Source organism: Schistocerca americana, chromosome X (genome assembly GCF_021461395.2).
Source record: "Schistocerca americana isolate TAMUIC-IGC-003095 chromosome X, iqSchAmer2.1, whole genome shotgun sequence".
Classification (NCBI taxonomy): Eukaryota; Metazoa; Arthropoda; class Insecta; order Orthoptera; family Acrididae; genus Schistocerca; species Schistocerca americana.
Genome location: NC_060130.1, coordinates 306,673,908 through 306,700,801, shown reverse-complemented (window position 1 = coordinate 306,700,801; position 26,894 = coordinate 306,673,908). Strand labels below are relative to the sequence as shown.

The following is a 26,894-nucleotide window of genomic DNA, read 5'->3' as shown; positions in this document are numbered from 1 at the left end:
TACCCTCCGCCACACACTGTCATGTGGCTTGCGGAGTATGGATGTAGAAAAATATAATGGAATTTACTGCCAGCAATACTTACTTGAAATTTAAAGGAATCCTATACTATTTCAGTTTAAGTTTTACAGAATTAATTCTTTAAGTCGAGTTTTCTGAAGTATTGCATTTTTAAGCTGTGCCACTGTTCTTGCCAGGGTTCAAGATGCACAACTGTCTTGAAATAATTCACAAAGTGATGCATTTTCCTTAGTCAGCACTATGCTTTTTACTCTAACTTCAGCGAGTATTTCCGACAACGGCCACGGGAGGCCAGCTGCAGTAACATCGTGGTCGTGTGCTACTAAGGCAAGTAACGAAATTTGCTAATTGTGCAGTAAAACAACATGTGACAACAGACGTATAATGGGTATAAAAAAAGAATGACTAAACAAACTTTCAGTAATAAGAGTAATTTATTAGCAAACAACCGCCTTAAAATGAAAACAAGAAAGAAATTTAACACGTCACAAAAGTATGATGGTCTGAAAGAAAATATAATAAATACTAAAAGAAGTTAAAGAGTAAAGAACGTTGATTGACATGATAACGAGAAGGAAGACTAAATTAATTAAGTCGACATACCACCTGCATAACCATGTCTTAAGAGGAAAAATAGCGGAAAAAATTTCAACAGGCAGGCCCAGAATACAGCATTTATAGCCACATGTTGAAGATAGCGAAAGACGTAGGATAGGTACATCAACGTGGAGTTGCTTTTAGTGTCTGATAACAACGGTGAATTTAATTTTATGGCTGTGTTATCACTTGGTAATCTAACCCTCCGTTTTCCGTTGTTAAGTTAAGCCTTGATATCAAAACTTTAGTTTCCCTAAAACAGTGTGTGATCTGAGCAAAGATGGCCTTGGCAAACTCACATAAAAGGCCAACAAAACAATTTTTCTAGTCTTATTGCTTTATGGAGTACGTTTTCGAGGTCACACTTTGCTAACTCTATAGAAGACCTTTACTGGAAGAGAGACTGAAAATTTGTTAATACGTTAGTGTCATTAAGGCAACGGAGTATTCTGTTACAAGATACATCAACATAATTTTTGGAAATGTACGACGGAGTGCTAAAAATTAATGCCTCAAAATTTTTTGTGTGAAAACCCTTAAAGATTTTTAAATACAACAAACCTCATTAACAATCTACGCCATTATTCTACGTGTCTACATATGTATTTGTCAACATAGTCACCTTGGGGATGAACACATTTCTCTCGGCGAGAGCCCAGTTTGTTGACACTGCAACTGTAGAATGTTCAACTTTGATGACGGATCATACAATGAAGGCTTTCACGACCGGATGGTACTCTTGTTGATAATTCTTCCGGGTTATATGGCCGTGGTCCATGGAATTCTTCTATTCCTAACGTTTCGTCCAATACTACGTTGGACATCTTCAGAGGTATGGCTGGTCCTGGTGAGTCCTGCCGACTAAGGACTCAGCAGGACCAGCCATACCTCTGAAAATGTCCAACGTAGCATTGGACGAAACGTTAGGAATAGAAGAATTTGATGACGGAGCCAAAACTTCTTCTCTGCTTGCACCGCTTAATCATTATCAGAGTGAAGTCCTCCAAGGTGTTCTATAGGTTCTGGAAACAGATGAAAATCATATGACGCCAAGTCGGGACTGTATGCAGGATGATCGATGACAGTGAACCCAAAGCGTCGGATTTTTCCAAATGTCGCAACGCTCGTGTATGGGTCGGCATTGTCATGCTGAAGAACAGGACGTTTCATACATGGACGAACTCTTCGAATTCGAAACTCGATCACAGCACGGTGTTTCTCACCCAACAACATAGTGAAGTTAACAAAAATGGTTCAAATGGCTCTGAGCACTATGGGACTTAACATCTGTGGTCATCAGTCCTCTAGAACTCAGAACTACTTAAGCCTAACTACCTTAAGGACATCACACACATCCATGCCCGAGGCAGGATTCGAACCTGCGACCGTAGCGGTCACGCGGTTCCAGACTGAAGCGCCTAGAACCGCACGGCCGCACCGGCCTGCCAGTGACGTTACACACCGCAATGTTACACGCTATAATTCGGAGCCCTCTAGCGGCAGAAGGTTCCATATATGTAGACTTGAAGAATGAGGATGTAGAATGTCTAAAAACTTTGGATTATTTAAAAATCTGTACGAGTTTTCACACTGAAAACTCGGAGGTATTACTTTAAAGCACGCCTTTGTATGAAGGAGGCAGATGAGTCTTTAGAAGTTACTTGCTTACCTCCACTTTAATAAATGGGTATTACTGCTGCACATTTCAATCCGTCAGGAAATGTACTGCAGAGACCTGAGGTGAATGACCTCTACAGTGGCCGGGTTAAGTTGAGGCAGTGGGGTGTTGTCAGGATGATGACCAATGGTCGCTCAAATTAGTCACACAATTTATTGCGCAGTGAAGTACATCACTCCGAGCCGTGCTTTGCAGTAGCAACCCCCCCCCCTTGTCTCCTCCCACCACCCAACCACCTGGGCGTGTGCTGAAGGCAGCGAGTGTGGCGGCACTGATGCAACAGGTGGCCACTGGCCTGTTATGACGTCAGCGGTTGCTCGGGAACGCTTGCAGGGGGAGGACGCGGCAACACATGTACCGGGTGGTTATAATTAACGTGCAGTTACTGACGGAGGTCCTGTGTGGGCTGTTAATTATTGTATGACGGCGAGACTTGGTAAATGTTCCAATGAGTTAATGCGGAACCGATTTACACTGTAAGAAAACAAATTTCCATTCTGGCCACTAGGTGCAAATCTGGCGCTGTGAATGTAAGAAAGACGTATAGAAATGTTTCCATTTGTAATGGATTAGGATCGGGATGTGGGCAGAAAAGTTCACGCAAAGGGAGAAACGCATAACGTTGATGTTGTATGAACCACCACTTGCATAATTTGTTCATCAGAGACGTTGATGAGATGTGCAGCTCCAGATTTGCAGCTGGTGGCCAACATTAGAACTATTCTTTCCCAACATAAATTGGTTACACATTAACTCATTAGAATACCTACCAAATTTTCGCTTCTATTCGATAGTTAGTTCGCACTGGACCTTTGTGAATAGTAAGAAGAAAATGACTCAGCAGTGTAACGAATTCAAGCAATAACATACTTTCTTCTGTAGTCCTGTTATGAACTGAGTCACATGTGAGGAAAACGGTTCCCAGAGATCTCCTTTGTGTAATTTTGAGGTAGTATTTCGTTTACTTAAACTCGAAAGAACCTGTTTTACTTCCTAACTTATCGAAAGTAACCACATCAGAGTTTAACAACAAACACTGCATGAAAATGGAACACGAAAACTCCTGTGAATATATTCGTTAATAATTTAGGCAAATGGCTATAATTTTGTTCAATTATAACCGTAAGAGCCAAATAAATGCACACTTGTTTATGAGTATGTCGTAATACGTCTTAGTGAATTTAAACACAAAACAAAATTAGTGTATTATGTAAACTGATGGTGGCGGGGGAGGGGGGAGGGATGGAGGAAAGGAAACGAATTATTGATGTCAGCTGCATCAGGATTTTACCCCGAATCAGCGGCGACGAATGAAAATGTGTGCATGACCGATAGTCCAACGAAGGATCTCCTACTTTCTAGGTAGTTGCGTTACCCACTGCGCGATCTACGAGTAGATACAGTGTTTAGCGCAATTGAGCGGACTATCGCGGTACGCTCCCGGCCGACCCACACTCAACACAGAGCAGCCCTCGTCCATGTCCTCCATGCTCACTACTTTGAGATTCCAACAGGAGGTCGAACGTAAGTGTGCATCTACGCTGAAAGTTGTGGATTCATGGCCCATCGAGACGAATCAGTTATATGTAATAACTGCCATTAAGGGTGGACTCAATAATATCAACACTGATTGCGAACACACCTAACAGAAACTTATTTATTTTTAAAGGAAACAATGCTGAGAAAATTTTATCACAAAAGAGAAAGAAATTAAAATTGAAACCACAGGAGGTGCAGTAAGTCTTTGCAGGGAGAGCGTTTGGCATTACAGCTTATCTTTGCGTGGTCTGTACGTTGTGACGTTGTTGGTGGCTGGTCACTACTGGCGGGCTTTGGTCATAAAATTTCAACTGATACACCTTCTTCCGTAGTGAATGATAATCCTCGCGGTAATACGCTGAAGAGCCAAAGAAACTAGTACACCTGCCGAATATCTTCTAGGACACCCGTGAGCACGCAGAAGTGTCGCAACACGACGTGGCATAGACTCGACTAATGTCTGAAGTAGTGCTGGAGGCAACTGACACCATGACTCCTGCAGGGCTGTCCATAAATCCGCAAGAGTACGAGGGGGTTGAGCTCTCTTCTGAACAGAACGTTGCGAGGCATCCCAGATATGCTCAATAACGTTCATGTCTGGGGAGTTCGGTAGCCAGCGGAAGTGTTTAAACTCAGAAGAGTGTTCCTGGAGCCTCTCTGTAGCAATCCTGTGAGTGTGGGGTCTTGCATTGTCCTGCTGGAATTACCTAAGCCCGGCGGAATGCACAATGGACATGAATGGATGCAGCTGATGAGACAGGATGCTTACGTACATGTCACCTGTTAGAGTCGTATTTACATGTATCAGCGGTCCCATAGCGCTCCAACTGCACACTCCCCCACACCATTACATAGCCCCCAACAGCTTGAACAGTTCCCTGCTGACATGCAGGATCCATGGATTCATGAGGTTGTCTCCAAACTCGTATGGAGTCGGGATGACAGGCATCTTATCCGCATGGCTGTAACGGATCGTGCAGCCACGTCTCGATCCCTGAGTCAACAGATGGGGACGTTTGCAAGACAACAACCGTCTGCACGAACAGTTCGACGACGTTTGCAGCAGCATGGGCTATCAGCTCGGAGACCATGGCTGCGGTTACCCTTGACGCTGCGTCACAGACAGGAGCGCCTGCGATGGTGTACTCAACAAGGAACCTGGGTGCACGAATGGCTAAGCGTTATTTTTTCGGATGAATCCAGGTTCTGTTTACAGCATCATGATCGTCGCATCCGTGTTTGGCGACATCGCGGTGAACGCACATTGGAAGCGTGTATTCGTCATCGCCATACTGGCGTATCACCCGACATGATGGTACGTGGTGCCATTGGTTACATGTCTCGGTCACCTCTTGTTCTCATTCACGGCACATTGAACAGTGGATGTTATATTTCAGGTGTGTTACGACCCGTGTCTCTACCCTTCAATCGATCCCTGCGACACCCTACATTTCAGCAGGATAATGCACGACCGCATCTTGCAGGTCCTGTACGGGCCTTTCTGGATACAGAAAATGTTCGACTGCTGCCCTGGCCAGCACATTCTCCAGATCTCTGACGAATTGAAAACCTCTGGTCAATGGTGGCCGAGCAACTGGCTCGTCACAATACGCCAGTCACTACTCTTGGTGAACTGTGGTATCGTGTTGAATCTGTATGCGCAGCTGTACCTGTACACGCTATCCAATCTCTGTTTGACTTAATGCCCAGGCGTATCAAGGCCGTTATTACGGCCAGAGGTGGTTGTTATGGGTACTGAATTCTCAGGATCTATGCACCGAAATTGCGTGAAAATGTAATCACATGTCAGTTCTAGTATAATATATTTGTTCAATGAATACCCGTTTATCATCTGCATTTGTTCTTGGTGCAGCAATTTTAATGGCCAGTAGTGTATTTTTTTTCCATTACAGAGGGTTGATAACCCTCAGGACATAGCTCGCGGATGACGAAGGGGCACACCAATAGGCGTAGAAACTTGCTGTGACTTTTGCAGAGGAAGGCAGCGTCAGTATGACACCCAGACGTAGGTAGTTGAGCAGTTGCACCTCTCTGGTCTTGAGCAGCTGCCCTCCAGGGCAGAAGGTTGGCTGCGGCTGAAGTGAACCTGCAAGTGGGTCACCAGCTAAGTGCACAGTGGTGGATTTAGTGGCATGCAGCTGGTGATACCAAGTCTCACGGCGACTGCTTGCAGAACCGTGTCGCCCCGTCGATCAGCTTAGCCTTTCCCTTGTAGATGATGCTGCCAGACTGCGATTCCTTGGGCTAAAAGTGATTAGTATTTATACTGGTTCGGGTCCTACTTGTTTCGCCAAACCACCGCTTCCAACTACATACGCCCACGCAAGCCCATACCTTGGAGGTGTAATAATAGGCCTGCATATACCACAGTCGCCCTACCTTTCTGCTGTATCGACATTATTGAGTTGCTGGCTCCTGGTTCAGTCCACCATGCAGAAATCGACATGTGGCGTTGCTTCATCTGATGGAACGATGTTTTGGTTCACTTTACGCTTGTTAGCTCCACGACCTTTTGCAAAAGTCGTGACACCGTCGCTGTTTTACATAGAAGATCCGAAAAATAGTGGCAGCGGCCGGCCGGAGTGGCCGTGCGGTTCTAGGCACTACAGTCTGGAGCCGAGCGACCGCTACGGTCGCAGGTTCGAATCCTGCCTCGGGCATGGATGTGTGTGATGTCGTTAGGTTAGTTAGGTTTCATTAGTTCTAAGTTCTAGGCGACTGATGACCTCAGATGTTAAGTCCCATAGTGCTCAGAGCCATGTTTTTGTAGAATTTTAGAACATGTTTTTTGCTCGAGTATCATGTCATTTCTGGAAACCCAGAATCTACTCTGTAGGAATTAACATGGATTCCGGAAACACAATCGTGTGAGACCCAACTCGCTTTATTTGTTCATGAGACCCAGAAAATATTAGATACAGGCTCCCAGGTAGATGCCATTTTCCTTGACTTCCGGAAGGCGTTCGATACAGTTCCGCACTGTCGCCTCATAAACAAAGTAAGAGCCTACGGAATATCAGACCAGCTGTGTGGCTGGATTGAAGAGTTTTTATCAGGCAGAACACAGCATGTTGTTCTCACTGGAGAGACGTCTACAGACGTTAAAGTAACCTCTGGCGTGACATAGGTGAGTCTTATGGGACCATTGCTTTGCACAACATATATAAATGACCTAGTAGATAGTGTCGGAAGTTCCATGCGGCTTTTCGCGGATGATGCTGTAGTATACAGAGAAGTTGCAGCATTAGAAAATTGCAGCCAAATGCAGGAAGATCTGCAGCGGATAGGCACTTGGTGCAGGGAGTGGCAACTGACCCTTAACATAGACAAATGTAATGTATTGCGAATACATAGAAAGAGGGATCATTTATTGTATGATTATATGATAGCGGAACAAACACTTGTAGCATTTACTTCCGTAAAATATCTGGGAATATGCGTGCGGGACGATTTGAAGTGGAATGATCATACAAAATTAGTTGTTCGTAAAGCGGGTGCCAGGTTGAGATTCACTGGGAGAGTCCTTAGAAAATGTAGTCCATCAACAAAGGAGGTGGCTTACGAAGCACTCGTTCGACCTATATTTGAGTATTGCTCATCAGTGTGGGATCCGTACCAGGTCGGGTTGACAGAGGAGAGAGAGAAGATCCAAAGAAGAGCGGCGCGTTTCGTCACAGGGTTATTTGGTAAGCGTGATAGCGTTACGGAGCTGTTTAGCAAACTCAAGTGGAAGACTCTGCAAGAGAGGCGCTCTGCATCGCAGTGTAGCTTGCTGTCCAGGTTTCGAGAGGGCGCGTTTCTGGATGAGGTATCGAATATATTGCTTCCCCCTACTTACACCTCCCGAGGAGATCACGAATGTAAAATTAGAGATATTCGAGCGCGCACGGAGGCTTTCCAGCAGTCGTTCTTCCCGTGAACCATACGCGACTGGAACAGTAAAGGGAGGTAATGACAGTGGCACCTAAAGTACCCTCCACCACACACCGTTGGGTGGTTTGCGGAGTATAAATGTAGATGTAGATATATCAATGTGGGACGTACGAAGAACGTATCGTGAGGACAGTGCGACGAAATTAGACGTTAATGGACCATAGCAGCAGACATCCGACGCGAATTCCTTTGGTAACAACACGACATCGCCTACAACGCCTCTCCTGGACTCGTACCGCATCGGTTGGACCATATAAGTCTGGAAAACCGTGGCCTGGTCAGATGAGTGCCTATTTCAGTTGGTAAGAGCTGGTGGTGCGGTTCAAGTGTGGCGCAGACCCAACGAAGCCATGGACCCAAACTGTCAACAAGGCGCTGTGCGAGCTTGTGGTGGCTCCATAATGGTGCGTGCTTTGTTTACATTGAATCTACTGGGTCATCTGCTCCAACTAAGGCTATCATTAACTGGAAATTTTTATGTTCGGCTACCTGGACACATGGTAAACCCTCCCCCTCCTAGCCCTTTGTTCTAACACGGAAATAAGGAATGGGGATACCCTTTCGCGCGGGGGTGCCTAGGACGCAGTGGTCGTTGAGAGGACGGTACTAGGCACAGAAATGAAATTTACTTCGACAAAATCCTTCGACATTTGAACAATGCACAGTTATTAAGAAAGACAACATACAACTGGCATTAGCCACACTACATAATAACACATTCCAGTTTTCACTTTAATTCAACAAAACCCGACCAATCAGAATTCTTAAATTTCAGCCAGTCCAAACCGCCTTTAAAATAAAAGGCACAAGCTAACAAATAATCCAGATTCAACTGGCCATTGGTTACTTGATAATTGCAAGACAGTAAGACTTTCATATTCCCTATGGTTCTCAGCTGCCTCACCTAAAAGGATCATTTATGATTCTCGGTTCCAATTGGCACCAGCCGCTCTAATGGAATAACCACATAAGCCATATAATCATTCAAATCAACAACGGCTCTAACCGTCTGCGTATGATTACACGACTCTCAGAACATTTAAATTTTAATCGGCATTTAACCACATTAAAACACTTAACACGACTTACTTACTTCAACTGGCAGGAGCCATTTAAATTGCAAACTACAGCCGACCGCGGTGGCCGGGCGGTTCTAGGCGCTTCAGTCCGGAACCACGCGGCTGCTACGGTCGCAGGTTCGAATCCTGCCTCGGGCATGGATGTTTGTGATGTCCTTAGGTTAGTTAGGTTTAAGTAATTCTAAGTCTAGGGGACTGATGACCTCAGATGTTTAGTCCCTTAGTGCTTAGAGCCATTTTGCAAACTGCATAAATATAAAATAATATAAATTTATCAGTGGTCTACTGAAAGCGCAAACAGACAAAACATGGAGTTTAACTTGGCCCTTAGCCGCCTTTGAATTCAAAATTGTAATCGGCACTAGCTGTTTGTTTTCACACTACGCGAGCAGTTAAATAGTGAAACGCCCACGATGCGAACCATTTTTACAGCTTACACAAATAGATTTAAAAAAATGGTTGAAATGGGTCTGAGCACTATAGGACTTAACATCTGAGGTCATAAGCCCCTAAAACTTAGAACTTCTTAAATCTAACTAACCTAAGGACATCACACACATCCATGCCCGAGGCAGGATTCGAACCTGCGACCGTAGCGGTCGCGTGGTTCCAGACTGAAGCGCCTAGAACCGCTCGGCCACACCGGCCGGCGAAATAGATTAAATTTTAAGTTTAACTTCGTTCTCAGCCACCTTTAAATTCTCCAATGAATTTACCATTTCGAATCTGCACTAGCTGTTTTAACCTCAGGAATACGTCAAAACTTTTTTGATCCGGTCCTTGGCCATATTTAAGACGACCCTCATAGCACATGAAAAAAATATTTCGATTAACCAGTGCCTTTGCGCTGACAACACACCCCGTTACAAGTAAGCTCAGCCGGTTACATGAAATGATATGGGCAAATCAGACGTAAGGTTACGACTTCTTAATGAATAACTCCTAAAATTCTGCAGCATTACAGGTGAAATTTCTGAAAAGTAGTCAGTGATAATAGCTTAAACAGAGATGCGAGTGGACGTTAGACAAATTATTTTACTGCGACAAATTACAGTCAGTCAACGCATATGGCAGTACTGCAAGAACGTGTTAATGATGGCCGTAAGAAGAACACCACCAGGGAATATTTCAACTAGGCGGCAATAGCTCATACGCAGAATTTCCGTTACTAAAATAGTTCACTGGCCTATGTCGGTCCCAAACGTTTAACTTATAAAATATCGGAAATAACAAACACTGGGCTACCGCTACAGCCACACAACAGACAGTTTTACGGGCCTTCCGTTTTAGATGTTTTTAAGCACACGTGAGTTTAAGTACATAGCAAATGGCTACTCGGTACTAAACAGTATTAGCCCAGATGCACACCTGTTAATTTTAGTCATAAGGCTTTACATTTGTCCACCAAGACTCAACTCAAGAGCATACTCCATGACTAACACGTTTCTAACCAAACCCGCTCATGATCCCGCGCAACCTCAACCTTTCAGCACACGACAACGTGAGTTTTATGAAAATTAGCTGACAAATTCTCCAGGAACGATACTTGACTATGATGTTACCAGTAGTAGTAGTTCCCGCTCCGCAACCCCAAACCTTAGGGACGCCAGCCGCAGTGGATTGATTCTCCCTCACTAGACAGCACTTTGTCTGGCCCCGCTGATGTCGACGCTGGTTCATTCCCGCCCTCAACAAGCCCACAACCCGGCTCCGCTGCGGCGTGTATCGCATTGTATACTGACGCGTCCCGAAAGCCCGCCAAAACCCCGTCCTCGCGACCTCAACGCGCCCTCTTGTCACGCAACTAGCGCTGAAACTATCGTTGATGAGAATCGATAGCCCAATAACTCAGCGGCACGCATCACATAGACCTCATGTTCCCAAACAGCGATGGAATCTTTATGGATGACAATGCTCTACGTAACTGGGCCTCAGTTGTTCGCGACTGGTTTGAAGAACGTTCTGGACAGTTGGTGCGAATTATATGGCCCCACATCGTCTGAGCTGAATCCCATCGAACATTTATGGTACATAATCGAGAGGAAAGTTCGTGCGAAAAATCTTGCAGTTTCGCAATTATGCACTGCTATAACGGCGGCAAGGCTCAGTAGTTCTGTAGGGGCTTCCAAGGACTTGTTGAGTCGATGCGACGTCGAGTTCCTGCGCTACGCCGAGCAAAAGGAGATCCGCAACGATATTAGGAGGTAACCCATGACTTTTCTCACCTCAGTGTACATTCCCGAATTGATAATTGTGTACAGTACAATTTTTTTAAGACCAGTAGCCCATGCGCAAAATTTCTTTTGCTAAAATAGTTCACCGGCCAATATCGGTCCCAAATGCTTAACTTAAAAAACATTGGAAATAACAACCCCTGGGCTACCACTACAGCCACACAACAGACAGTTTTATGGTCCTTTCCCCACAAACACACAAGGTTTATTGACTACGTACTTAGCGTACAGTACTAGCCCATTAGTCTGTACGTTTTCCCATCGCCGATAACATCTTCTAATGTCCATTTACGAACTAACAGAGTAATGCTAACAGAACCCGCCAGGGTAGCCGAGAGCGCTAACGCGCTGCTTCCTGCACTCGGGTAGGCGCGCCGGCCCCGGATCGAATCCGCCCGACGGATTAACTCCGAGGGCCGGTGTGCGGGCCCGCCTGGATGTGATTTTCAGGCGGTTTTCCACATCCCTCCAGGTGAATACCGGGCTGGTCCCCACGTTCCGCCTCAGTTACACGTGTCGCAGACATTTGAAACACGTCCGCACTATTTCGCGATTTCCAGATTTCCAGACAGATGGGGTACACTGATTCCGTCCTGGGGGGTACGGGGTGGCAGCAGGAACGGCCTCCGGCCATCCCTAAAAAAAAAAAAAAAAAAAAAAAAAAAAAAAAATCCGTTGTAACCACGCCGACCCTGCGATCGCTGCGGGACTATGTCTCAAGCAGCGAAAGAAAGAAAGAAAGAGTAACACTAACAGAGTAAATTGGCTTAACCAATTACCCACAAAATTACACAAATCAGAATACACCTATAACCCCGAGTCCTAACGACTCGAGTAACCATTGGCAAATGTCAAAGGAGCCGTAAATCGTTCCGATCTCTTATTTATCACCACACAGAAAATTGCTTCAGGGCACGTCATAAATTTCATCAGTGTGTTATAGCACATCATTCATTCTTAGTAATTGAAAAACGTATTCCAACCATACCCACCAAATACTACCGCCAATAAATATGGAACAAACTAAAACTAATACTGAAAAAGTGCCTTTCTTAACAAGTTATCGTTCATGAATCTTCTTTAACAGCAATTGGTGCGAATCCACTGATCTATCATGGTCGGCATCTCTTTTTGTCTATCCGGTCGTTTCTTAACCCGCTGTTCCGGTACATTCTCTAGAAAACGCGCCTCTAAAACTATGCTCACACGAACCCCAGAAACATTTCTACTACGCAGTAAGTTAACAGGTAGTTCCGCTTACGATTTCTCACTGTTGTGCCAATCAGAGACTGAATTGCACTCGCAATGCTAGGCTTGTATGTACCCCAGCTCACCAAAGCAACTTCCTTGTGCCTTGTGGCACTATATCATGCGAATTAAACCTTATCGATTTTGTTCGCAGTTTAACCGGTTTGCCCTTCATGACAGACGAACCTTGTGGCAGTATCTGGCAACAGTTCCCCCCTCCCCCCAGCTGGAACAATATTCCCCCACGTTCGACTGTGCATCGCCGAAGGTCAGTTTTTGCATGGCACCACGTCTTACCTCTAGTACATACCAAATTGCAAGAGTCATCACTTTTGCGAACCTCCCGATATTCAAGGGTTCAGTCCTGTAGGGATTTAACCTTGAAAACCTGATCATTAACCGTGCAATCAAGTTTCCTATTTCTTTTCCTACCCCCTCCCCGTTACCGAAGTGGCTGCACCAACACAGTTGGCGGCGAATCTGCGTCCTTCTGAAATAATAGCGTCTGTACCACTTCGTTACCCACGACGTCTGCAATTCAGTAAACATTATCGATAGCTTTCTATGTATCCTCCACAGTATCTACAACAAAATTACTGTCTGCAGTTGCTGTCTAGACGCCACAAAAATCTTCGGCACATGCATTTCTCTGAGAACTATTCCAGACTCCACAACCGCTAAACAATATCCATTGTCAGTCAGTGGGGTACGTACTACTGTACCTACATAACCCATGTTGCTAGCCACACACTTAAATGACTTATGTTGCTATCTACGCAGTACTTTACTTCGGTACAGTACACAGTTACTTCGTCCAGCTGGTACAGCACTAGAGACCATTTACGTTTTCCGTGATTTCCCTAAATCGCTTCAGGCAAATGCCGGTATGGCTCCTTTAAAAGGGCACAGTCGACTTCTTTCCCCACCCTCCCCTAATCCGATGTGACCGATGACCTCGCTGTTTGGTCCCCCCTCCCAAATCAACCAATCTATATTATTCCCCTCATCTTCCACAACGTCACTAATTGCTGCATCCGCGCCAGTACTATCCTTTTCCTTCTTTCAAGCTCCTCCAAAGTCCTCATAATCCTTCCGACCGGAATATCGTTCTCGATTTTACCTAACCACCAGCAAAATTATTTGTCTCTCCTCCCCGTGTACTCTGGAGTAACTGTTCGGTGCAAAGCTCTTTTCCTTTCCTCAGCTTTTATTTCCTCAGACATGTATGAATGTCGTCTAGCAGATGAATTACCTCAGCTGATGAAATTCGTCCAGGTTAGCCCCTGTGATATTGTAAACGGCATGGTTGACCCTCTACCGACTGCATAAAACCCAACAAATGATTCGAACAAAACAAGACCACGACAAGGGCAGTTAAACGTCCCAACACCTCTAACTACATTATATGCTTAAATATAATAAGCCATTTTCTTAGAACAAACTACAGTGCCCATTCCAAATGGTGAAAAGTGGAACTCAGAAGTCAGACTCTGGCGTTGTGGTAACAACCCTTTTCAGTCAATATAACGAAACAGCAACAACAGGAAAAATAAAATCAAATAGAAGGACACTTAATTGTAACGGTATCATACCTAATTCTCGACAATTCTGAGGTTCACCTTTTGAATCGCTATACGTGGTTAACACCTTGTATACTCCTATACAATGAACCAAATACCCTCTTCTCATGATAAGACGTATTTCTCATAATATCCAAGCGAAAGTTATCACTTATATTTATACATACACATTTGCCTGAGTTGACGTGCTCCATACTGTACCTACAATGCAATTTAACCTCTGGTAAAAGACCCACGAACTTGCCACGATATTTGCAATAAAACAAAAACACACAAAAAATCACCGCACTCACCCAACTCCATGTTGATGCCGCGAGTTGCGCCTGGAGAGTAGAATCCTGTTACAGCTTCAGACAAGGATCTCACATCTGACGCCAAAACGTAGAGGCCCAGAGGTGTTGAAGGTGATGTTTGCAGATAGAGTATGCGAGGCCTATGTTTGTACATGTAATGACGATGCTTTTGATGGCCAATTTTTTACTTGGGAATGCAATTTTCTCCATTTTTGCTCGCAGCAACACTTCCTAACTTAGCAACGTCGAAGGTGACTGACTGTCTCTGCTTTGTGAGTAAGCAGTCCTCACAATCCCCTCGCCTCATTATCTCTCTCTCTCTCTCTCTCTCTCTCTCTCTCTATATATATATATATATATATATATATATATATATATATATATCTGTCTGTCTCTTTCCCTGCTTAAGGAGGTCTATTCTGCCATAAACGCAAACATTTACTTAATTAATCTGCAGACCATTGTGAAGTGAATGGCAGAGAATATATACCAGTGTTTCTCGTGCAAGGGTTATTTCCTGTGCCATTCTCGTGTGTAACCCAGGAAAAATGAGTCTTTAAATGGCTCTGTGGGCGTTGTATTTAGTCTTATCTTGTTTTTGCGGTTCCTGTAGGAGCGATAAGTAAGGGTCTGTGGTATGCTCCTAGATTCTTCTCTTAATACTGGTTACAGAAACTTCGTAAGTAAACTTTCATATTACTGTTGACGTCTATCTCTGTGTGTCTGCCAGTTCCGACATTTCAGCATCTCAGTAACGCTTTCCCATGGGTCCGGCAAACCTGTGACTATTCATGCTGCCTCTTCTTTTTATATCTTCATTATACCCTGTAAGTTATATTTAGTATATTCTAGAATGGCTCGGACCGTTGTTTTGTAAGTACTCTCACTTATAAGCTGATTGCATTTTCCCACTATCCACCAACGACCCGAAGTTTTCCACCTGTCTTTCCTACGAGTGATCCTGTATGATCATTCCATTTAATGTCATCACATACTATTACACCCTGGTACTTGTGCGAGTTGGCTGATTCCAGTTATGGGTCACTGATACTGTAGCCATTGGCTGCTGTTTTGCGTTTTGCGAAGTGGACAATTTTACATTTCCGAACATTTAAAGCAATTTTGAAATCTTATCAAGATCTGATAGGACATTTGTACAACTTTTTTATTTTTAAATAGTACTTCAGTATAGGTAACTGAGTCGTCTGCGGAAAGTGTGAGGTTATTATATCTGCTAGGTCAGCCTTTTTCCAAAACTGCACCTTCGGTACGAGAAGGCGACTGTTTTCCTAATCCGTATCCCCTATAGCCTTAGTAGTACTTAGGATAAGAAGTCAACAAAAACACAGTACATGCATGTAATACTGTAATAAAACATCACAATAATAAATTATAAACTACAAAGTTAATGCTAGTTCTATAGTTACACTTAATGAAATGACACATAGGACGCAAAAAACTGTTATTAGCAAATTAATCTACTTAAATTGGCATATTGAAAATTAGTTGGTTTGAACAAAAATATCACAGAAATATTTATAACTTTTACTTTTCACGCCAGCTCATAGGTCATGTACCCAAACTTCATATTTCGTACACTGAATCATTTCTTCTTCTCGACCTTCCTTACACAGCTGACGTGAGCAACAGACTCCGTCTTTTATTTTTTATGCATGTTACTTCTCGATCTTCCTTACACAGCTAACATAACCGATAGACTCTGTCCTTTACTTTTTATTCTTGTTAAAGTTTTCATATATCTCTTTCCTTTTTAGGTCATTTTATTTGCCTTTCCTTTGGCTTCTATTTCCTATCTGTAAGGACCTGATGTTAATTCTATTGTTAATTTAGGTCCTTTCGTATTTTTCTTGATAACTGTTGATAGAAGATGAAACGTTCAAGTAAGATTTAATTTATTGGCTGTTATTGGTTCAAATGGCTCCAAGCACTATGGGACTTAACATCTGAGGTCATCAGTCCCCTAGACTTAGAACTACTGAAACCTAGCTAACCTATGGACATCACACACATCCATGCCCGAGGCAGGATTCGAACCTGCGACCGTAGCGGCAGCGCGGTTCCAGACTGAAGCGCCTAGAACCGCTCGGCCACATAAGCCGGCGGCTGTTAATTGTGACAATTGTTGCAGCATGGTTTTCGGGTCCACATTCTTGAGATACTGTAGAAGGTCCACGCTGATCATTGAGTGGTGTTGCAACGTTAGGTGGCCCAGAATTCTGCTTTGTTGTTTCAGTTTCATTGACCGCCTCTTGGTCTGACTCAACAACAATATCAACAGTGGTAACTACAAAGTCCTCTTCTTTGACGACATTTCTGTCACATGGCCACAAGCCTGTTGCCTTAAAACTGTTTAGTGCTATGTCCAATCAAACTAATCTGGGATATGCATTACGTAGGAGTTCTGCAATATTAGCTTGTTTTATGACACTGCCACGACTTGAACGTAGCCATGACGGTGCGTCGTCATTGTAGCTATTTTTAGTGTTCGTGTGAGCAGGAAATGACTGCATGATTATACCATAATCACGAGTCAGCTGAACTGCCTCTAAATTTTTGGTGTGTATGCTATATCCATCCAGTAAAATCAAAATTCGTATCTGGTCCTTTTTTTCTACTTTTGTACATTTTATGAAATGTTCTAGCCATAGGACAAGCAATTCTGATGTTATCCATCCATCTGTCGCTTAAGTATTAACATCAGAGGTATGAATTTGCCTGTTGCATTCAATGCATATACACATGCCGTTGTAAGACCCCTGTCTCAGCTTCTGGTTGCGTCCACTTTGTGTTTGCCTTCTCGGGCAATAACTTTATACGTTTTGTGAAATGTGGATAATGCGATTTCATCTACGCTATATACACTAAAGATCCAAAGAAACTGGTACACTTGCCTAATATCGTGTAGGGCCCTAGCGAGCAGGCAGAAGTGCCACAATACGACGTGCCACGGACTCGACTAATGCCAGAAGTACTGTTGCTGAGAGCGGACACCATGAATCCTGGAGGGCTGTCCATCAATCGGTAAGAACACGAGTGGGTAGAGATCTCTTCTGAACAGCACGTTGCAAGGTTGGGGGGTTTGGTGGTCTTGTTCTGCCGGTTTACAAATCTCTTTATTTGAAAACTCATGCTTATACCAGTTTCTCTGGCGCTTTGGCGTATTTAGCCAGCAGTAAACTTATGTTTATCCATTATTTCCTTGTGTTTATCAAGAACTCAGTAACACGCTCTTTATTAAACCCCTTCCTTCTTGCCATCGATATTGCTTCGGGAACTCGCAAGGACGAAGTGGAATGTTCTTTCATAGACCTGTAATACTATTTTTACCTGCTTTTTTTCTTTATTGAAGCTATGCGGTAGATGATATTTCTCAGTAAGTTCCTAAGCAATTTCCTTACTTCAGTAATAGTTACTCCTAAGGAACTGGACATCAAATTAATTATATACTGTGCTAATTCATTTTTCATCTCTGCTGTCACACCTTTAGGTCTTTCAAAATTTGAAGTCTGACGAGTGGGAGTAGGCCTTGGTATATTACATGTTCCACATGCTCCGTTAAATCCAACTTCGGTTCAAATGGTTCAAATGGCTCTGAGCACTATGGGACTCAACTGCTGAGGTCATTAGTCCCCTAGAACTGAGAACTAGTTAAACCTAACTAACCTAAGGACATCACACACATCCATGCCCGAGGCAGGATCCGAACCTGCGACCGTGGCGGTCTCGCGGTTCCAGACTGCAGCGCTAGAACCGCGCGGCCACTTCGGCCGGCAATCCAACTTCGGCCTCCCACTTATTGTAAGTTGCTTCCACTTATTGTAAGCTCTCTTCATCATATGTATCAGGTGAAACAGTTTTTAGCCGGTGCGTAATTTTCATCAACGCCTAAATCGGACAGGTACGATTAACGAATTCTCCACAGGTACAACTTAGGCAGTGAGTCAGTGAGACGTCTAGCGTTTCAAACCCGAACTCACGCAGAACCTCAAGGTTTTTTGCTATTTGATTATGTTTAAATGAATGACAGAGTGCCAAAGAAATACATATGACACAAAACAGTTACCTTATCATCATATTAAGTGCAAAGCAGTGAGAGAATATAATAAACGCAGTAATAGAAACTGATTTGTTAGTTTCCAGAATGAGAGTTCGAGTCTCGGTCGGGCACACAGTTTTAATCTGCCAGGAAGTTTGATTTGTTAGTTATTTTTCTGTCCACGATGGCCAGCGGTCAGCTCAGTTGTGTTTGCTTACTCGCTCGACTATTTAGTTCAGTTTTACACTACTTCATATCGCATTTTATAAATGTGGGATGAAATATTACTTGAGTACGACTTAGGCTGTGGTACGACTAATGCAACTTTTCCCTATCACTCAAATTTGAAGTCGTACAGGACTCAAACCGGGGCAGTACTCCTGAATCTCCCTTTGTCAAGGAACATTTCTCCTTTTGCTTTGCTATCCTCAATTTCAGTTCCTATATCATGCATCACTGGACACAAACTCTTGTGGCACTGGAAGCTTTTACGTAAGACCAAAATTCCTTTGGTTTTGTGAGTGATAATTCGAGAGGATTTCTGAAAGCTTTACGAATTGTTCTTTTGACATCTTAACCTGTTTAAATTTAGAATCTTTCTACCTTTAGCCGTCTGCTTTGTTTCACACCTATGGAACAGTAATCACTGCTCCTTTAGACGTTGCTCTACAGAGACTGCATACCATAGAGGGTGCCTGCAAACTGTTCTATTAGGTATATATCTATCTAGTGCTAGGTCAACTATTATTCTAAACTCGAGGCAAAATTGCCATACATGCTCCTGTCCAGACTTTAATGTTTGGGTTCCTCCTTGAAATACGACGCTACAACTTATTTATCTACTCGAACAGTCCACGGGTGTACTGCCGGTCCATAGTGTCCAACGGGCACAATATTTCGGCGGTCAGACATGTCGCCATCGTCAGGTGCGCTGACGAACTGAGCTCCTGAGGGCGGGCGGCCGTCTTAAATCCCCTCCCCTCGCGAGGCGTTCTCTCCGCGGTCCGCGCCCGCACGTCAGATGTCGGTGAGACGCTGCCGTCGGCGTCTGTTGTGGCGTCGGTGTAATTGCCTCGTCCGCCCTAGTCGCCCGTTCGTTTCCTTTGCTGAGCGTCTTTTTAATTAGACTCTGTGCTGAGGCTGTAGCCCCAATCTCGGTTGATGATTCCGTCCCTGGTACAAATTTCGATAACCTCTCTCACGACGCTGTCCCAGTATTTAGATGTCTGTGCCAATACCCTGGTATGTTGGCAGTCCATTTCGTGATTTTCGGACAAACAGTGCTCTGCGACCGCCGACTTGTTGGGGTACCCAAGTCGAGTGTGCCTCTGATGTTCCCGGCACCGATCTTCGATGGTGCGCACTGTCTGTCCAATGTGGGAAGACTTATATCTTCAGTCCGAAGACTGGTTTAATGTAACTCTATCACGTTCTAGTCTCCTCATCTCCGAATAACTACTGCAACATACATCCTTCTGAGTCTGCTTACTGTATTCATCTCTTGCTCTCCCTCTACGATTTTGACCCCCAATGCTTCCCTCCAGTACTAAACTGATGATTCCTTGATGTCTCAGAATGTCTCCTATCAACCGATCTCTTCTCCTAGTCAGGTTGTGACATACATTTATTCTCTCCCCAATTCCATCAGTGCCTCCTCATTAGTTATGTGGTCTTCAGAATTCATCTGCAACACCACATTACAAAAGCTTCTATTCTTGCAGCATCTTTTTCCGACGGTAGCGATATCGGAGATTTGATGTTTTAGCGGATTCCTGATATTCATAGTACACTAGTGAAATGGTCGTACGAGAAAATTCCCCTTCATAGCTACCTCGGAGATGCTGTGTCCGCCGAGTATAGCATCACGTTCAAATTCAAATCTTGATAACCTGGCATTGTAGCAGCAGTAACCGATCCATCAGCTGCGCCAGACACTTGTCTTACATAGGCGTTGCCGACCGCAGCGCCGTATTCTGCCTGTTTACATATATCTGTATTGGAATACGCACGCCTATACCAGTTTCTTTGTCGCTTCAGTGTATATTCTCTCAAAAATAAAAGCTCATCTGCATTTGATTGCCGGCCGCTGTGGTCTAGCGGTTCTAGGCGCTCAGTCCGGAACCGCGCGACTGCTACGGTCACAGGTTCGAATCCTGCCTCGGGCATGGATGTGTGTGATGTCCTTAGGTTAGTTAGGTTTAAGTAGTTCTAAGTTCTAGGGGACTGATGACCACAGCTGTTAAGTCCCATAGTGCTCAGAGTCATTTGAACCATTTTTTTTTTTTTTTGCATTTGATTGTGTCCCCACAAAATACTAAAGATATGTTCCCATACATGAAATACTGTTTTATCTGAAATGTGTAATGCATCACTAGGCCTTTTTCCAAAAGGACTGAAATTTGCCGTTGTTAAACTACTCTTTAAGAAAGGTGATAGGAGAGATGTCAGTAGCTACCTGTCTGTTTAACTAGTGACACCATTTTAAAAAAATAGTACCTCACCTGAGCAATAACAATTTCCGCAGCATATCACAGTTTGGATTTCTGAAGAGTTTCTCTAAGTATTCTACTGTGTACTCGTAATTAGAAGTTTTATGGAACTGACGGTACAGCCAACCAACTGATAACGTCATGTCTAACCACACGATTGAAGAAAGTTGTACTTCGTAATTTGACCAATGTAGTCTGAGGAATTATTATGGCTGGAGAGAAATCATGACTGGCGTTCCCCAAGGCTCAGTTTTATGTCCGCTTTTGTTCCTCATACACGTAAACGACCTTCCATCCTACAAACAACAAAGAGGATTAGTTTTTTTTTCAGATGACACCACTATTGAAATCAGTCCAAGCATACCTACAGCAACGGAAGGAATGTTAAACAATGTTCGACAGAACCCCAGACTTACTAGTTAGGAGGCTGGGTCTCGCTGGTCCCTGTGCTAATTGTACAGGGTACCTAGACGTTGCACTGACACATCACTTGCTCTTGGCAGCTAGAAGTACCACTGACACACCACTCACAGTCAAGACGGAGAGTGATGATAGGTCCTGCATTTTCTAGAGAATAGATGGTATCTACGGCAGAGGGAAGTACCTGAGGTGCCATTGGTATCTCTGGTATGTGTCTCTTGGTAGCTAACGCAATACACCCCCTTGCAATAGCTTCCAATAGTCTGACAGCATTCAGGGCGGTTTCCATCGGCTTACTAAATATTACTGACTCACCCACTGAAAAAGAATAGTATTCACAGTAGCCCATTGTGATTGGTGAAATATTTTTCTGAGCTGCAAATAAATAACTTTAAACCCAGCCTACTGATTGTCATCTAATTTATAGATCTGTTAAACTCTTATGCCACAAGAATTAAAAGTTCCCTCTAAGAACTGCAGCGAATAATGCCCAAGCAAGTGACTTTCTTTTGTAACAAGCGAAAGACCCGTGAAAAAATTTTCTGATTACCCATAGCTACTCGGAACTTCGAGTCTCCAACATACTTTGTCCGTTGTTGAAATGGGAAACGAAATGTTACTACATATGACAGTTTTAATATGCGCAAAAATTTTATTACGCCATTGTAGTCGATTTCATAAGAACATTGCTCACGTTAAACTTTCAAAAACATCCTTAGACCAAACCAGCCAACAAGGGAAAAGGGTAGAAAAATTCGACTGATTATGTAAGTAATCACACTGCATTTAAAGGCAAACGATTTCCAAACCATATGTAGTTGGCAAAATTTGTAGAATGCATAACTATAGCTCAAAATTGTCGAGTTGCTACAAAGGGCATTATGCACGGCACTCGTCAACTTACAAAATTAAATTTATATATATCGCTTTATTCATGGAGATTTACACTGAAATAAGGTAAGCGATTGTCTGACCTAGGTAGGATATTACAGTCAACGTTTGTAGAAGACGCAAATGCGGTGTACAAATGATTATATAGTATTAATTACCTTTTTAGCTGCGCTTAAAGTCGAAATACCCAATATATCACACGCATAAGTTTTGATGCCATCAGTAGAATATAAAAGAGAAACGACAAGAACTGCATGATTAGTTAATAGGTAAAATGCTTGAATCTAAATTTTTGATGCGAATTTACCTAACATACGTGATCTCACACATATGAAAAAAGAAAGTCGACTTTTATATGTGGCACCCTCTACTCTAGCGTGTCAAAGATCAATATTGTAGCGTCAAAACTTGTGAGTGTTGCAGTTTGACCCATTCAGTGCGTACTTATTGCAGTCTTTATTTTCAGAATTTGAATACATTTCTTGAATGCTATTATGAATTATTTTTATTGTGTACAGTTTTTTATGAGAAAAGTTCAAATTTTGCTAATTGTGCTCTTGTTTCAGGTCTCGCAAGATATTTGACATCGAAAGAATGCGACGTGTTTGCTCCATCACATGCCGTTTTATGGCAGGACATGTCAAAACCGATTACTGACTACTACATTTCCAGCTGCCAGAATTCATTCCTTTCAGAGGGTCAGCTGAGAGGGGATACGGGCGTAGAGGGAATCATCCGGGCGCTCGGCAGTGGCTGCCGATCTGTCAGAAGTAAGCTTTTTGTTTCGCTCGTTATGTTTTAGATTTTTTCCGTTAAGTATGAGTACCTACGTCATTTAAATATAAAATTAATCAGATATACTAATTAACACACATGTAATTGTAGTTTTATGAAAAATTTACGTCCTCTTATTTCTAATTACGTATCACACACAAAAATTTTGCTTCATTGAAAATATAAATTCTTATATTAGAACAAATAGGCCCTCGGTTACAAATATTAAGTAAAAATTGACCAGGTTTCGACGCTAGTATGAGCGTCGTCTTCAGAATTAGACTAACTGTCCTAAAACATATTTGGTATATAATACATTAACAAAATTAAAATTTGTACATGAGACGCTCATCATTGTGGAAGAAAATTTACGTCAATTTAGAAAAGATGTGTCAGATGAACAAATTACCGATTTTATGAATCTGATTAATGTCGTTGCCAAGTACAACTACTCTGAATTCAACGGAAAACTGTACCAGCAGTCTGATGGGCTCGCTACAGGCAACTCTTTAGCCGGCATCCTTGCCGACATCTTTATCAATTCCTTGGAAAAAAAGCTGTTTAACCGTGTCTCAGCCGCTTCACTAGGTATCCTTTCTTACACAAGATACGTTGATGATATTCTAGTCATCTATAACGGACCCGCCGACAGAATTGATCATATATTTAAACTTTTTAACGACCTCCATGAAAAAATTTCTTTCACTATTGAACTCGAAAACGAAAACCGCCAATTACATTATTTAGACTTGACGTTTACAATAGAAGACAATAACATCACTTTCAATATTTTTCGAAAAGAAACGTATACTGACCAAATCGTGCCTGCTTCCTCTTTTCATCCACAGTCTCAAAAAATGGCCTTTTTTTCACTCTGCCGTCCACCGAGCCACCTCTATACCACTTTCAACAGAAAAGTTTAATGAGGGGGTTAATTTACTTAAAACCATAGCAGTCAATAATGAATATACGCCTAACATAGTGGACGACATCCTAAAAAAGAAAACTGCAAGAACTACCACGCTCAACACCTCATGCACTGAAATTAACCCAAAAAAACGTTTTTCTATTCCTTTCATAGGAACCATTTCCTATCAGATTCAGCGCATGCTTCGGAACAAATACAACTGCAATGTTGCCTTCTCTACTAATAATAATCTGAAGAGAAACTTCATTCATAATTTGAAATCCATTCGCTCCCCTACAGAAAGTTCTGGCGTTTATAAGATCATCTACGATACCTGCTCCTCCTATTACATAGGGCAAACTGGAGATGCTTTCACCATCAGATATAAAGAACATCTTTTGAGAAAGAACGGCGCCAGTCCCCTAAATTCATCTCTTAATTATTGGACACGTGCCTAAAGCCATAGGCGATAACAATATTCTGCATACTGAAAAGAAGGGGCGTAGGTTAGATGTTTTAGAGGAATTGGAGATTTTCAAACATCTCTCTCGTCATGATGGCCTCATTCTCAACGAACAGCTGCAGCTGCGAAATAAAAACTTTTTCGACTGTATAAAGCCATTGCTTGATCTTTGATTCAGATTTCCTCATGCAGTTTACCGAAATGCTGTTTTCCTGTTACATCTTAGCTGTTTTCTTGTGATAACTAACGGTTTTTTTACGTTACAAAATGTATCTGTTTAAAGCAGATAAATATGTAACTTCATCCCATTATCATTAGTGCTTACGTTATGCCTGAATCAACTGCATCACAATTTCATGTGTCTAATTTTGAATGTACAGTAGCCTAGTTGTTTCTGCGGCTACTAGATGGCGCTCGTAGCAACACCATGTTTACTTGCCCACACTTTCTAACGTGGGCACCTGAGTCTTATTGCAACCCCTGTTAACTCAAGTACGAGCAGCCCTTAGCGGCTCGCCACCTTACTTACAACTATTCATGACGTCGCCTTTCCGGTTTAGATCTTTTTTAATATGTGACTTGTAAGTACTGCATCTTTTTCCAGTCAGTACAAACTTTAATTTTATTAAAGTATTATATACCTAATATGTTTTAGAACAGTTAGTCTAATTCTGAAGACGACGCTCATAGTAGGGTCGAAACCTGGTCAATTTTGACTTAATGTTTGTGACCGAGGGCTTATTTGTTCTAATATAATTCTGACACGGTCACTGAAACTTAGCAGCTATGTTCAAAGTTTTATATATAAATTCTTAATTATCGATATTTTATAAAATCGGCTATACTTTAGGGTATTAAAGACTTTCGAAAAATTCCAACTCAATTTTCTCGAGCGTTTTTGAGAATCGCTTTGTGAGACTGATTTAAGTTCTGAATTTCACGTACCATAAATGGTCAGGGGGAAAAGAAACATTTGAGCCACTTTTCATTCGAAACTGAGTTATTGTTACAGCTCGGCTCGGACTGACCATACTCATTTGCTGAGAGACTAAAACTGGGGAATAACCAAACGACTCCACAGATATTAGCGTTCAAAGTTTTTCTGTAAGGGTTAGGAACCATGTAAAACAGGTTTTTTTAGGCGAAAGAAGCCGGAAGGTCAATTGCAATACATCCGCACATGAGAGGGCAGAGCAAACAGTAAATTATAGGCAAGTAAAAGCTAAAAGAATGTGGCTATCTGCATAGACTTTGCAAAAAATATATCCCTGCCAAATATAGCAACCGATGACGTTTACTTTAAGTGGTAACTTTTTATGTATTCTTTCAGCATGCATGTTCTTGGGAGAAGCGAATATTTTTTATGTTTATTGTGCAAAAGAGCACAAATGAAGTGGCGTCATTCTATTTTCAATTCATTACTGCCTTGGATGAGGACACTGAAGAGCCCTTCACAGGATGTTCCAGGAATGGTGACTTTTCAGCTATATGATGACACGTATGATCGTTCGAAGCAAGTAGTCTAATAAACATGGGCTCTAAAATGCACACTATGTGCTAACAGCACTTCATCAGTAGAAGAGATGTGCCGGCCGTGTGGCCGAGCGGTTCTAGGCGGTACAGTCTGGAACCGCGCGACCGCTACGATCGCAGGTTCGAATGGGTATGTGTGATGTCCTTAGGTCTGTTAGGTTTAAGTGCATAGTTCTACGTTCTAGGGGACTGGTGACCCCAGAAGTTAAGTCCCATAGTGCTCAGCGCCATTTGATTTAGAAAAGATGTGTTTCGTAGTAGCGAAGTGAAAAGTGTTCATAGCTCTGATCACCTGATTTTCTTGCTTCCATATCGTTATTATCGTATCCCTTGGCTCAAATGGCTCTGAGCACTATGGGACTTAACATCAGAGGTCATCAGCCCCCTAGAACTTAGAACTACTTAAAGCTAAGTAACCTAAGGACATCATACACATCCATGTCCGAGGCAGTATTCAAACCTGCGACTGTAGCGATCGCGCGGCTCCAGACTCAAGCGCCTAGAACTGCTCGGCCCCACCGGCCGGCTCGTATCCCTGAATACTGAGTATTCCTCTTGGGCCCTGTATATTTTGTGATTCTGCTGGTGGTCATACTAAGAACTATTCCCTTAATTATGTAAATATCAATCAAATTAGTGGCCTGAAGAAGATCAAAATGAAATTCTCTGTGGGTGGCCGTGAAAACACCTAAAGATTTCAAGGAAATGATAGAAGCATCCAGATGTAAGCCATCTCCTCTGACTCTGGTCATTGTTAATCAAGAAATAGAAAACGCTGACTGACAGTACGCTGCGGACTGCCCTTTCAAAACTCAGCTTATTAAGATATCACTTGAATCCAGCCACTACCTTATGCTGAAATATCAAACAAGGAAGAATGCGAAGGACATCATAATGCCAACCAGTGGACGAGCTGCTTGAATTGCCCTTATACGCTCATAACAGTAAGCTTAATTTCAGAATCCCTTACTTCTTTAGCGCACAGTAGCTTTGCGTTTCCAACCGAATCAGTGCATGCATATAGACCAGAGGGAGTGCAGCGTCGTACTGATAACTGGGCTCATACTGCCAAGTTCTTCGTAATTCTGGATTCGGTATTATCACCGAAATAACATACCCTCTCAACCCATTAAGTTTCA

General features: G+C 42.8%; 1 protein-coding gene across 1 annotated transcript in view; it reads left to right on the top strand.

Annotated features, from left to right (window-relative positions):
* The window catches only part of LOC124555979 (inactive phospholipase C-like protein 1), a 651,563-nt gene that overhangs the window by 409,792 nt on the left and 214,877 nt on the right, over positions 1 to 26,894 (top strand). Inside the window, exon 6 of the mRNA XM_047130024.1 lies at positions 22,645 to 22,848. Coding sequence (XP_046985980.1) covers positions 22,645 to 22,848 — 204 coding nt within the window. The remainder of the gene's footprint in view (positions 1 to 22,644; positions 22,849 to 26,894) is intronic.